At 36.2% G+C, this 15,647-nt stretch overlaps 1 protein-coding gene across 1 annotated transcript in view; it reads right to left on the bottom strand.

The window, feature by feature from the left end:
* The window catches only part of LOC307170330 (disintegrin and metalloproteinase domain-containing protein 10), a 30,201-nt gene that overhangs the window by 12,809 nt on the left and 1,745 nt on the right, over positions 1–15,647 (bottom strand). Inside the window, exons 2-8 of the mRNA XM_079891427.1 lie at positions 15,411–15,558; positions 15,179–15,297; positions 14,748–14,903; positions 7,122–7,201; positions 6,509–6,628; positions 3,489–3,581; positions 2,589–2,757 (exon numbers count right to left, since the gene is read on the bottom strand). Of these exons, the coding sequence (XP_079747553.1) occupies positions 2,589–2,757; positions 3,489–3,581; positions 6,509–6,628; positions 7,122–7,201; positions 14,748–14,903; positions 15,179–15,297; positions 15,411–15,558 (885 nt within the window). The remainder of the gene's footprint in view (positions 1–2,588; positions 2,758–3,488; positions 3,582–6,508; positions 6,629–7,121; positions 7,202–14,747; positions 14,904–15,178; positions 15,298–15,410; positions 15,559–15,647) is intronic.

Below are 15,647 nucleotides of genomic sequence, written 5' to 3'. Positions count from 1 at the left end.
AATACATCCCTGCAGCACTCTATACGACAAACAATATGGGAGGACACATTTAAGATATGGTCCAAGTCATAATGCATTAAGATACTAGAAGAACCACCTATCTATCAAAAACATTGTATGACTGACAGAAAGCAACCCCTGTAGCCTACTCCACCATGGAGTAAATTAGTGATAACATGCCTAGTCAAAACAAGACCAAAAGACTGTTGTAGGACTTGCAGATGTCTTGGTTAAATTTTCCAGATGTTAGCATTAGCATCTATCGAGTTTCTTGACATGTTTGGGTGCTAAAGCCTGGAGGTCACTTCAAAGTCATCATCGCTGTGAAGTTTGTCAAAAAAAAGCCTGAATTAACAAGGTTTACACATGAGGCCTATCCCGTATGGAATTGAACGCAATTTGATACTGGATTTGCATGGTGTTTAAATTCTAATATGCGTGTCTAATGAAATCTCCTCACGTGAGGGCTTTGCCATGGAGACAAATGTGGAAAAAGGAATGTGGTTATCCAAGTTTTTGTGGTGGGGGCAGAGGTCTAGCTTGCATAGCTCTCTGGTCACATGTCACCATTGCCGTGGATTCACGCCCCCTTTCTTAGCCAATCATGGTCTTCTTTCTTGGTCAATCCCATGGCACGATTCTAGGATCTCAGCTGGTGGCCTGCAACTCCAACAGCAACAATAATAATCAAAACAATGACTGCTCAGTTTTCTAGCCATATGAGATCCCAGTGACATTCAGATTCTTAAACCAAGTTGAGGACAGTTTTACAAAGCACTACCTCTGTGAAAGCATCCACTCTGAAAGATCTGAGAGCCATTGAGAGTCAAAATGTAAGGGATATGTTGGTATATGAGTGAATACCTTCCTGAAAAGACCAACACTGGACTGGTGGGATAAGTTTGCTCGGTTGGGTTACACCAGACACGTTTGTTAAATCTTACTTGAACTGGGACATAACATGGACACAAATTGGTAAATCAAAGTTTTGTTGTAAGGCTGTAAATTTCAGGTTTATCGTGTTATGGTATTTTTTGACAAGGGTAAAAAAATGATTTCCACTTACGTAAATATGATATATAAATAATCATGATATAAAATTAGTATATTTATATAAGTTAATAATTTTCAGGAACCATACCTAAAATAAATACTAATAAACAATGGGAAAATAAATAAATAATACAAAATCAACTTAAATTAAGGGGCAATACATACTAAAAACAAATGGGCAAAATGAAGAGGCAATATATAAATACTATAAAAAACAAAAAATAAATAAATAATATGAATGTAAAATAAAGAGAGAAAAAAATACTATAAAAGCAGAAAATTAAATAAAAACAAAAAAGGTTAAAAAATAAACAAATAAATATATAATGAAATTATGTAAAATTAAGACACAATAAATAAATAAATGATATAGGCCTTTAACAGAATCATCTAAATTATGAGGCAATAAATAAATAAACTAACAGGAAAAAATAAATAAAATTATTATTAATATATATCATGCAGCTTCTGTAATCGTTTTGTTTAAACAGGGATGGATACAAGTCCAGTGGAAAAATTAAATGGTGCAATGCATAAATATTTCGTATTATGTAAGTTATGTAAACTGTTGTCACACAACTATGCTAAGATGTAACTTAACTGGTGCAACTGGTCCCTGGTCTCTCCAGCAGGCTTCTTAACTAACCAGCTTAACCAGCAAGAGTTCCATGGTCAAACTGGACCATTCTGCTTGACTACATGGTTGTGCTAGTTCAACAGCTAGACCAGTATGAACTATAGAAATGAATGCTGTTCTTTTATGAATTAATTGAACATTGAAGATAGGAGATATCCCATTTTTGACATTCAGGATCTTGATAATGTCTAGATTAAAGGGAGCGACAAATGAGGTAATGTCCTGACATGTAGAGGAAGTTGCTAATGAGAAATGCAGCATTCATTGTGTAGCAGAATGTTAATTACAAGGTCAGTTTATCGGTGCTACAAACAATGAACCAACAGTTATTGCTTTGGTTAAAAGGGATTCAAATGATATACTGTAAAGTCTGCTTGTACAATTACGTAGACAACTGTATGCTGGTCTACTCATTCAATTGTGTCTGCTCGTACAATTACGAGAGTCATTGAAAACAAATACTTGACCAGGGAGTTTTGAAGTAAATCTGTCGACCTGTTTCTCTTAAAACTCTCAAAACTGCACACGCAATTACGCAAAAACTCACAGGAAGCTTGTTTCTCTGAATTTTACATGCGAGTACAGTCCTAAACATTTCCTAGAAGTACTTCCCAAAGACCACCACTCCACACCCAGACCCCCAACATCCGCACTGTCTGCAATTTTTCAATAGGGTGTCTAGGGTTTGAGTGATGTTATCAGATAACTTCACTTCAATATCATGTCGCGTCAAGGACAACTGTGGATAGAGGTCACATACCAAAGGCCTATATGCAATACAAGTCCAGATGGCCACCATTGAGTATAATAATATTCTTCCACGTGACCTTTGTTGTGGGCGTCAATGAGGCGGCTTGTGTTACCAATCCCGTCTAGAGCGGATGGGCTGAAATATTACCTGGTTTTCCTTCCCAGGCCAGGCCAAGAATCCCGCTGAAGTCTCTGTCAGTCAAGAGATAAGAAAGACAGTAGTCGCTCCAGTCCATCTCGGAAAACACACTCAACAGCTTCTCAGGTCCAATGTGAGTCTTGCCCAAAGGACTGCTGGGATCTTCCTCTGTGATAACCTGAAATTATCAACCATTTTTGTGTCAATCCAGACCACTGTTGCAAACTATTTTCAATGGAAAGTAGCTAAAGCCTGCTTGAAAAGTTGCTAAATGTCGCTAGATGACGCTATAGACTTTAGTCAGGTCGGACACCATATTGAATTTAACGCGGATGAAAATGAGGCTGTGAAGGATAGACTTAGAGTCTTTGTATTGGCACGTACTGTATAAAGGTCCTAGATTACGTAATTTTCACAATTCACAACGTTTAAAACTGTTTCATGGAGTTTTTGTGTACTAAACGTTTTTGTCTTTTAAAACGACATTTTGTCAGCTGTTAAACAACAGCACAATTCACTGTATTCTGTCCCTCACAGCCGCGTATTGATTCCTGTTAAAAATTAAATATGGTGCCACCCTGACTAAAGACTTCGCCAATTATTATATTTGTGACATCAATGCATCATATTTGCATTCTGCCTAATGTCGGCATTTTACATACTGTATTTTTATATTATATGTATCCAAATGTCCAATAAAGCAGTGTCATTTACATATTTTCTGTCAGACAATGGAACAAGTATGACAGGTTAACCAGGAGTACAAAAAGACCCTATTTGTCGTCAAGTCTGGCAACACTGATAGAGACTTTAAATCTATGACATAGATGAAGAATTAAGTCATGAGGACAGTGAAAAAACACTTTATGGCTCAAATGATATGTGAAAAAGGGCAAAAAAGGACCTTACAGTGAGGAATTTCACTTTGAAGTTGACCAGGTCTATGCCGTCAAAGACGGCTTTGTCATAAATGTCGTTTACTGCTTTCATGTAGGAGGCGACCTGGAAAACATATTGTTGCATTAAGCTTATGATTAACTGATTTCATCATCAACTCCTGACACCTTATTAGACAGAAATAGCGACAGACCAGTAAAAAGAACGACAGAAAGCTTAATTTTGCCACAGTTATCTTATCAAATTGTTTGATCAATTGAGACACTGTTCTTAAGAGTTTTGGTTGCAACAGTGAATTCTCCAGACAGTCTCTTGCCCCAATCACTGTCAGTGGAATGAAGCACATTTCACCTCTGAGGGAATGAAACCACTCTGGGGTAAAGAGCCTGGTGAGGAATATGAGTGACAATCTGGCCGCTGTTCCTTACAATGAGCAGGCCAACATGGCCAAGACCAACATATTAGCACACAGCACTGGGTGAATACTGTAATGTGGAAGAAAACTGTGACACACAGCCTGAGTACCTACACCCATTTACACAAACACTTCTGAATCCGTAGAAAAAAAATAAAAATAATAATAATCACAACTCATAACATACTGTATATACATATTCTGTATATATATATATATATATATATATATATATATATATATATATATATATACTATGGAAGCTTGTTTCCGCCACAAAATAAAACATTTTAAAAGATAATTGCGACTTTTTATCTCACAATTGCGAGTTTACATCTCGCAATTCTAACTTTATTTCTCAGAATTGCGAGATATAAAGTCAGAATTGCGTGAAATAAAGTCGCAATTGCGTGTTATAAAGTCAGAATTGCGAGATATAAAGTCAGAATTGCGTGAAATAAAGTCGCAATTGCGTGTTATAAAGTCAGAATTGCGAGATATAAAGTCAGAATTGCGTGAAATAAAGTCGCAATTGCGTGTTATAAAGTCAGAATTGCGAGACATCAAGTCAGAATTCTGACTTTTTTTCTCGCAATTGCGACTTTATATCACGCAATTCTGACTTTATAACACATAATTGCGAGTTTATATCTTGCAATTCTGACATCTTTTCTCAGAATTGTGAGATATAAACTCACAATTGTGAGATATAAAGTCCAATTCTAAGGAAAAAAAGAGGGAATTTTTTTTTTTTACCTCAGAATAGTTTGTATCTCACAATTCTGACTTTATAACACGCAATTGCGACTTTATATCATGCAATTCTGACTTTATATCTCACAATTACGACTTTATTTCTCAGAATTGCGACTTTATATCTCCCAATTGCGACTTTATTTCTCAGAATTCCGACTTTATATCTCATAATTCTGAAAAAAAAAGTCACAATTCTGACTTGATATATCGCAATTCTGAGAAAAGAAGTCAGAATTGTGAGATATAAACTCACAATTGTGAGATATAAAGTCCAATTCTAAGGAAAAAAAGACGGATTTTTTTTTTTTTGTTTTTTTTTTACCTCAGAATAGTTTGTATCTCACAATTCTGACTTTATAACACGCAACTGCGACTTTATATCATGCAATTCTGACTTTATATCTCGCAATTGCGACTTTATTTCTCAGAATTGCGACTTTATATCTCCCAATTGCGACTTTATTTCTCAGAATTCCGACTTTATATCTCGCAATTGCGACTTTATTTCTCAGAATTGCGACTTTATTTCTCATAATTCTGACTTCATATCTCGCAATTCTGAGAAAAAAAGTCACAATTCTGACTTGATATATCGCAATTCTGAGAAAAGAAGTCAGAATTGTGAGATAAAAAGTCGCAATTATTATTATTTATTTATTATTCAGTGGCGGAAACAAGCTTCCATAATACACACACACACACACACACACACACACACACACACATATATATTTCCATATATTTATATAAAATCTTAATTATAAAACAATTTAATGTAGTTATATTAATACATTTCTTTATTAATATTGTTTAAATTGTGTGATTTTATTATATGCACTACCATTCAAAAGTTTCGGGGTCATTTATTTATTTAAAGGGAATAATACTTTTATTCAGCAACAACGCATTCAATTTATCAAAATAATGTGATGATGCTGAAAATTTAGCTTTCCCATCACATAAAGAAACTAAATGTTCAAATATATTTAAAAATAAATAGCTATTTAAATTGTTATATTATTTTTACAGTTTTTTTTACTGTATTTTGATCAAATACATGCAGCCTTGGTGAGCATAAGAAACTTCTTTCAAAAACATTTTTAAAATCCTACCAATCCCAAACTTTTGAATGGTAGTGTACTTTTTTTTCCTTCCTAAGTACTAATCATTCTTGCTGGGCACAAACATATGGAGCAAAACCCAAAAGACAAGCAACAGGTTTGCCCAGCTCACAAACCAGCTGTAAAAAAATAAAACATAACAAAGAGGCATTATCATTTAAAGGGTGTTTCTCAGAAATTCTTTTGGCAGAAACATTACTTTTCAGGAATATTGTACATGCAGTGATTTGGTAAAGCAATAAAAATCACCAGCTGCGGACAGTGAGACAAAAACATTGCGTAACCTTTAAAAATAAAATGCAGACAATGGGAACTACCCCCAAAGTAAAAGCTCAGTGACCTCAGGCATAAAGCGGGCGTCCCAGGCCCTAGAACACAGCAATCTGGAAAACTCGTCAGATAAAAGATAACAAACGGTTACTTTAACTTGTGGAAATCCTGTCTTTTATCTTCAGCATACAAACGTTACATAACATTAAGTTCCACCAATGCAGCTTCAAGACCTTTGTTTTTCACAGCAGCCATAGTAAAGAACTTGGCTTTGGTCCATTGGTGACACAACCCCACAATTTCGGAGAAGTCTCCAATGGGATTGAGAAAAGGAACATGCTGTGAATCCCACTTCGGGGAGATTGGGTCCTGAAGGGGGGCAAAACTTCAACAGGAAAAATATTGTTCTTCTCACCCTGTAGACTTTAATTCAAAGTTGAATGAATCTTTTGAGCACTATGGGAACTCACCTGAGCCACAACAGCTTCAACACTTCCAAAGCGTTTGTAAAAGCGGAAGTCTGCATGGAGGTGCAGAAGACAGCTGTTTTTAGACTGGTCGACCTTCCGCTTTGACCTGGAGACCGGTACCTGTTGTGGGTCACAAGATGGAGAACTTTGAGAAGGCGTGAAGGAACAATGTAAGGAGAAGGTTCACATCTGGTTTTTCAATCCTGCCACCGAACAGCTGGAAATGATGTGTTGTAGTAAATATGAGCTTAAAATATAACAGAAGCATGTTATCTGATTTAAAAACACGGCAGGTTGTCCTTGCACCCATTTTGGGTAAATTAACACATGGCTTTAACCCAATCAGGGCCTTCAAACAATAGATAGATCGAACAGATAGTACTCTATCCCAAGCAGTAGCTTGGGTCGCCTCTTAAAAACAGGACATGGTGGTAGGGCGAAACAATCACTGAATGACATTACCAACCGTTTATGTAATGACAGCCGATTTCAGAAAGCTCTGAACATCTGATTTCTGAATTATTTCCAGACTTAGTGGACCTCTAAAAGAAATGATTTGGGAATGTAAAGACGGGGCTATAAAGACTGAAAACGAGGTGAGGTCATGTCTGACCTCTTGGTGGTTTTGGACAAGATGCTGCAGCCGCTCGGCACCACAGAAGCCAACATGATCGCCTCTCAAGGGAGTGGTGTCTGTGAAAAAAAAAAAAAAAATCACATTAAAGGGTTACGATATGGGAGTCAACAAGGGATAAAAAGGCTGTAATTAACTTTATTTTTATTACTAAAACTAAAACTATTAAGAATCGTTTTCATTAAAGCTGAAATAAGATCAAACATATGAAAAACTTAAAGGGTACATAACATGCACAGTTTCACCTAATCTCATGTTAATCTTGAGTACCTATAGAGTAGTAGTGCATCCTTAATATCTCCAAAAAGTGTTTAGTTTTATTATAATTTTAAAAGAAAAAACAGCTTTCCGATTCTCTCCGGGAAAAGCCGAGGTCCTGGAGGCGGAGCTATAGAGTCAAGCGGTAGCGCTGATTTCCAGCAAAAGACAGAAATCTGATCCAGTTGTACTTACATGACTGGGGTCTTTTATCACTGGGACCGCTCCACGTTTTAATAGCAAACGATTTGCAAATCCAGCGTCGAGGCCTTGTTAATAAAACATTCGTCATTGAAATGGCCAGAACACACAACCGCACTTCCTACACTCCGTTGCTGCCCCGGAAAAACAAACTGCATCCACTGTTCCTGTAACACTGGGTTCTTTGGAAAGCTGAACACGGTAAGCTTTCCCTCACATCCAAATACACACTTTTTTGGAGACATTCTTGAACAAATCCTATGCAGCGCTGCCGATGATTTCCTGTTGAAGCGCGTTGATGTGCGCGGTCTCACTCTCCTCTAATCGACGTGTGCGCGGGCGAGCTTTTCCGAGAGAAATGCTCATATAAGGAGTTCCACTCTGATCTACGTCATTAGATCCACGATCGAAAAAAAAACAGCCGAAACTTGCACCAACCCGGAAGTAAGATTTTCGGCACAGAAATTCTCCGTTATTCGTCCAAAATATTTTTTTTAAACTTTGCCCATGTTTAGCATGAGAATCCATCTCTTTAACAGTGTAAACAACTCTGAATACATGAAACACCATTGTACCCCCCCTTTAAACTTAAAAAACATAAATGAAAATTAAAAATGTTTCTTTGGTAGCTAACTGAAATAAGTTGACATACTAACTAAAATTACTAAAAAATAAAGCTGAAATAAAATAAAGTAAAGCTACATAGAAATATGTTTTTTTTAAATGACAAAAGCGCATAAAAAATTACTGAAAGTTAAATTAAAATTAAATAGAAAACTGAAAATATAATAATAAAAGCTGATTCAAGATATTAAGTAGTATAATAGTATATAATACTAAAATAACAAGATTTGATTAGAAAAAGAAAGGCGTTCAGATTAGTTCTAAGTGACCTTTTAGTGGTTTCTGACTGGCACCATCCTAATTTTCTTTAAATTAGGTTCTTCTCAGATAAAAAACAAAACAAGCTTTTTTATATACAGTGAGGAAAATAAGTATTTGAACACCCTGCTATTTTGCAAGTTCTCCCACTTGGAAATCATGGAGGGGGCTGAAATTGTCATCGTAGGTGCATGTCCACTGTGAGAGACATAATCTAAAAAAAAAAAAATCCAGAAATCACAATATATGATTTTTTAACTCTTTATTTGTATGATACAGCTGCAAATAAGTATTTGAACACCTGTCTATCAGCTAGAATTCTGACCCTCAAAGACCTGTTAGTCTGCCTTTAAAATGTCCACCTCCACTCCATTTATTATCCTAAATTAGATGCACCTGTTTGAGGTTGTTAGCTGCATAAAGACACCTGTCCACCCCATACAATCAGTAAGAATCCAACTACTAACATGGCCAAGACCAAAGAGCTGTCCAAAGACACTAGAGACAAAATTGTACACCTCCACAAGGCTGGAAAGGGCTACGGGGAAATTGCCAAGCAGCTTGGTGAAAAAAGGTCCACTGTTGGAGCAATCATTAGAAAATGGAAGAAGCTAAACATGACTGTCAATCTCCCTCGGACTGGGGCTCCATGCAAGATCTCACCTCGTGGGGTCTCAATGATCCTAAGAAAGGTGAGAAATCAGCCCAGAACTACACGGGAGGAGCTGGTCAATGACCTGAAAAGAGCTGGGACCACCGTTTCCAAGGTTACTGTTGGTAATACACTAAGACGTCATGGTTTGAAATCATGCATGGCACGGAAGGTTCCCCTGCTTAAACCAGCACATGTCAAGGCCCGTCTTAAGTTTGCCAATGACCATTTGGATGATCCAGAGGAGTCATGGGAGAAAGTCATGTGGTCAGATGAGACCAAAATAGAACTTTTTGGTCATAATTCCACTAAACGTGTTTGGAGGAAGAAGAATGATGAGTACCATCCCAAGAACACCATCCCTACTGTGAAGCATGGGGGTGGTAGCATCATGCTTTGGGGGTGTTTTTCTGCACAAGGGACAGGGCGACTGCACTGTATTAAGGAGAGGATGACCGGGGCCATGTATTGCGAGATTTTGGGGAACAACCTCCTTCCCTCAGTTAGAGCATTGAAGATGGGTCGAGGCTGGGTCTTCCAACATGACAATGACCCGAAGCACACAGCCAGGATAACCAAGGAGTGGCTCTGTAAGAAGCATATCAAGGTTCTGGCGTGGCCTAGCCAGTCTCCAGACCTAAACCCAATAGAGAATCTTTGGAGGGAGCTCAAACTCCGTGTTTCTCAGCGACAGCCCAGAAACCTGACTGATCTAGAGAAGATCTGTGTGGAGGAGTGGGCCAAAATCCCTCCTGCAGTGTGTGCAAACCTGGTGAAAAACTACAGGAAACGTTTGACCTCTGTAATTGCAAACAAAGGCTACTGTACCAAATATTAACATTGATTTTCTCAGGTGTTCAAATACTTATTTGCAGCTGTATCATACAAATAAATAGTTAAAAAATCATACATTGTGATTTGTGGATTTTTTTTTTTAGATTATGTCTCTCACAGTGGACATGCACCTACGATGACAATTTCAGACCCCTCCATGATTTCTAAGTGGGAGAACTTGCAAAATAGCAGGGTGTTCAAATACTTATTTTCCTCACTGTATATAAATATCATACATTTTAAAAATTAATTAATGATGCCCAATATACTTCTTATTGGTGTCCAGCGAAATGCAGGACTAGATGATGCACAGAAAATCTGACAAAGATTGCAAAAATCTTGGACCCGCTTGTACAGCCTTGAAATTAAAAATGCATTGCAAAACCGAGGTGCTTGCTCAAGAGAGACTTGAGCGATTGTATCTTTTCTGACCCCTGTCGAAAACTCTCATTGTGACATAATTACTAACTGTACTAAACTTTGGTAGACGTGACACTACCTTACGACTAATGAAGGAAAAAGTTTTCATAAAAAGTCCAACCTTTTATGTTATTTATGTGTTTTATCACAATCTGAATTTAAAAGGAAGAACAAGATTTGTACATTTCCTGGAGAAAACATGAGTGGGGCTGGCTGGACCAAGCAAAAGTGTTGTGGGTGGTTGCCAGGGTGTTGCTAAGGGGTTTTGGTGGTTTAACACATTGCTGAGGGTGATTTATAGGTTTCTTATTGGGCCAACTCAAAATCTAGCCTAGTCAATTGTTTTTTTCACCCATTTTATCATCTGCTAGACAGAGAAAGTCTGAATGGTTAGAAACATAAAAGCAAATGGGTGTACACTATGGGTTATTTAGTACATTAAGGCCCTTTCACAAGAAGGATGATAACTATAACGTTTTAATAATAGCTTTAATTCTGTGAGAATAGTGGAGTCCAGATACCAACTATGATGATCAGGACACAGAGAAACGATATCATTGGAATCACTTTCACAGTATTTTTTTTACAGCTAAAACATTGACAGTCAGAATCCACTTGCAGACGACATACCATGCTTATAATGAACAGAATTAAAAAACATTTCACCTTCAAAGACTCCTACAAAAGCCACAGTGCTCCTAAAGTCTTTCAAGAAAAGAAACACCTTGATAATGCTGTTATATTCTTCTCCTTAAAGAATAACTTAAAAGCATTCACATGGAAACTTCAATCAACTACAAAGAATAGCGAGGCAATGTTTGGTCTTATGCTGCACTGATTGTTTGTGATAGCAGTGTATCGTGACCCCAACCAGACATAACAATAGTGGTATGACCTTAAATCTCAAAAACAAAGTTTTACATTATGAATTCACATTCAGGACGGTCCCTAGAATAACACAAATCAGATTAAACATTAATTTGAAATAAGTTGAGGAAAAAAAAAAAAAGGTCATGCAAAGTCAGGTGGTTGACATCCACAACAGCCTGGTTAAGTTTTACCTACACTGTAAAATGACTGGGAGTTTACCTGGGAGTAAATGTCAGGATGTTCCTTGACTTTAACTAGTGAAGCGACATGATTGGATCACACCATGCTGGTGTGCAAGAATCAACCAATAAGAATTCTTTAATGTAAATGAGGTGGTCCCACCGCTGGACTTAGATCACAATTTGGAACGTGATCATAGTTTCTATAAACAATAAGGCTAGTAGAGTCGTTCCTGGATCGGTGAGTTTGAGTAGAGAGAAATGGAGCATGTGAGAAGGAAGGGTAAATGTCGGACATTGACCCATTGATGGAATTACTTCCAGACTTTGGCTTCACCCTGTGCCTCTCTTTCAAGTGGTGCATGTGGAGATCAGGGCAGAAAGGTTTCAGGAGTTGTTTGAGGAAAATATGCCTGAATTTATTGAGAAATAATCCATACCAGAGGGGAGCGGAAATTAAAATGAATGTTTATCCAAGAACACTTGCAGAATCTAATCTGGAGTTAAGAATTTTTTTTTTTTTTTTTTTACTTTTTTTAAAATGTCATTTCAATTCATTAGTATGCAAGTTCCTTGGGAATCAAACAGACATTGGTGTTGCTAAAAATAAGATTTTAAAGATAACGAATTTTATTTTCTGTAAAGCTGCTATGTGTGTTGTGAAAAGCGCTATACAAACAAGTTTGACTTGACTTAGGATTTGACAATAAATTGATAATAAAATTCAACAGGGAAAATATCCTAATTCTGTGTTTATATCTATGTTTCTCATGTGTTGCTTCTGATTGGTTGTTTCCTTTATTCAGCCAGCTGCAGTGAAACCTAATCAAAGCTGCTCCTTTTCCTGTTAGTTTTAACTTCCAGATGGCAGACAAACCAGGGCATTGTCCAAAAATGAGATGAATCGGTGTATAAATAACAGATCTGTACAATCAGCTTCAGTCATCAAGTAACTCAAACAGGAAATCCGTCACTTAAAATTGCTCCAAATTATAGTGTAAATTAGTACACCGTAAAAAAAAAAAAAAAAATGCTGTATAAAACAAAAAAGGTCACATTTTCACTATTATTAGAAATGTTTCTAGCACATTCTTTTACTGGTATTTCACTGTTAGTTTTGTTTTGTTCAATTTTCACATTAATAATATGTCATCAAAGACATTTACTAGACAAATATTACTATGAATGGAAGAAAGTGGCATAATATGGCTAAATAAGTCCCACTTTCTAAATAAAGGAACCAATCGTCAATTAAGTCATTGCGTAACTGCAACTGCCTTTAATTTTGCGCAAAATTTATGAGACAGTTGTTGTCAGATTTCATTGGTGATTTCAAATATAAAATATAATCGTATGCTTGGTGAACAGCTTAGGAGAATTTGATATAGAAGCTGTAATATGAATGAAATACCTTCCCCAGAGGCGTTTCAAAGATGCCCATCGAGTCAAATGACTTGCCTTAAAGGGACATTGATGTAATTCATACTTTAGCTGTTTTTTAAACAGTAGTTTATAGTAAAAATTATTACATTTTTAATCCAGTTAAATACAAATAAAGAATTTTACCATGGTAAATTACAGTTAATAAACAACTTTTTTACTGTAGCATCATTTTATTATTTTTTGTTAAAATTACAAACATTATTTACTGAAACAGTGATTCACCTTATGCTAATTCTGTACATATTATGATGTTAGGCATACTTTAGTTACATGGTGCACCTTTAAAAACATATCCAAAGCTTTATATATGAATAACCTGCCCCTGGACCCATGGGAAACCTTGAAACCTTGTAACCTTGAAACCACATGGGAATGGTGTGACTTCAACCACGAGATCACATGACCACCAATATCCACAGACTATACCTACATTGGTCTCTCTCTGCCAATGTTTACCTCCATGCTATACAAAAACAGGAACACATGATCCTCAACCCCCCCACCCCTTTTTTTTCTTTCTTTTTTTTTCTTACTTTTTTTTTTTTACCAACCCCGCGAAGGAAGTACACAAACACAAGTGGAAATCCCAGAAATGACATCAAAAACACTCCAGGGTAGAAAAGTCTGGGACCACTTATGAAAATGCACCTATTTTGCTTTCCTGTATAAATTCATATCGAGCATCTTGAGTTTCATCTGAAGCAAATCTGACCTTTTGTACAAAAGTTTCCCAAAAAAAAAAAAAAAATTGTAATTTGGCCTCAGACTGACACATTGCTTTAATGTAAGTCTATTACTTACAATAAATGACAGATATCTTTAATCCTTGTAAACTGGTTCTGCTCTCTAGGCTTGCTACTTAAAACAATCATTTCCGTGTCAGTTGGCAGAGAAAGAAGGAAGACTACTAGGATTTAAAAATGACTTGGCTGAACAATAAATGCATTAAGGTTATTATCAGCCTTTTCTGTTACATTTATCATGGTACTTTCAGGTATAAACATACTCACTTGTGAGATTTATAATATTTATAATTTTTGAACAATCAATAAAATGTGCAACATGTCCAGCTCCTCTGCCTGCAAAACTTAGCATATTATCAGGGCATTGAACTGCGGTAAAATACCCCACGCAGTTCATTGAATTCATGTTTGGACAAAAAGAAAGTACAAGTCTCACTTTTAAAACTAACTTTCTAGATGAATATGATAGCTTATCTCCAAAAGTAGCTATGTTTTCACCACCAAATTTTTAATTACTATCATAAAAAAGTAAAATAGCATTGAATTAAGTTCAATAGTGTATATTTATATATATATATATATATATATATAGAGAGAGAGAGAGAGAGAGAGAGAGAGAGAGAGAGAGAGAGAGAGAGCATAATAACCAAACTGTAGTGAGGTTTATCATTAAAATAAAAAATAAAATATTAATTCTCCAAAAGGGTTAAAAAACAAACTTAAATCAAGATGCAATAAATTTGAACTATTTTAAGCTTTGACAAAATGGTAGCTAATTCATACAAATTCATATAAATCTGCTTATGCCCTGTTGATGATTAGGTTTAGGGGTGGACCTTCATGCATCCTTTTCCCCCTAAAATTGCAGGTTTCCACACAAATCGCATCATACAAATTCATACGAAATCGCCACCTCATGAGATCGAGTTGGAAAAGTTTTATTATATCGACCAGTTCTAACTTAACCAGTATATTAATCTTGTTTTATGGCTTGTTAGTCTATCGGAAAAAGACAAAAAATACTGATCAATACAATGGTGAACACACAAGAAAGGACATGAGAAAGTTTTGTTGGGAATAAATCACAGCTTAAACGTAAGAAATACGTTTTATAATCACTTACCCACATCATCCTCATGATAAATAATGGAATGGTGGTCAGTTTTGTTGGTGTCGTATCTGTCAGTGGGCTCCACGTAGAACGTCCCATTGGCTGTTGTGATCGAGCCTTCAAACTGACCCTCAACAACAGAACCTTGACATGAGGATCCACTGTCATCTATGAGAGAGAAAACATTGTATCTTACACTGTAAAAAGTGATCAGTTGACTTAAGTGAGGAAACCCGTTACCTTAAAATTACAAATAAACTTCATGCATAATTGAAATATTAAGTTATGTGGATTGTCAAGTTAACATAACTTAATATTTTCAATTACACATGAAGTTTATTACTTAATAATTTTAAGTCAACGATTTTACATTGTCAGCTGATCACTTTTTACAGTGATTAATTATAGATACCAAACTGTGTGGCTGCCAAAACAAGTCCTACCTTCTAGTACTCCTGAATATATGTGAGAGAGATCCACCATCTGAGTTTCATCTTCTGACTGGACCTTAAAATCTTCTGTGAAGCCATTTACATCTGGCTTGAGACGCAGGTGGAATGCCCTTCAAGAAATCAATGCTTAATAAACGTTTGTAAGTGGACAATAAAGTATGGTGGGATGATTAAGATGTGTGGACATCATAGGAAACTTGTGGAAACAAAAGAAACGTTCTACCTCTGAAAGGCGTTGAAGTCTAGATGAAGCTCTTGATTGTTCAAATGTGTCTCGCGTCTGATGCGCTGGTGTTGTTGTTTTAAGAGCTCTCGGTCATAAGACAGGCCTTCATAGTGTTTTATGTACTTGCTAATGTCTTGTAAAGCTTCTGAAATATTTGGAACAAAATATAGTGTTTAAATCGAGTCCAATTTATTTATCACCACAAATCCACAGAGAACTAAACGTAGCTGTTTT

Source organism: Squalius cephalus (genome assembly GCF_949319135.1).
Source record: "Squalius cephalus genome assembly, chromosome: 13".
Classification (NCBI taxonomy): Eukaryota; Metazoa; Chordata; class Actinopteri; order Cypriniformes; family Leuciscidae; genus Squalius; species Squalius cephalus.
This window is presented reverse-complemented; position numbering and strand designations above follow the sequence as displayed.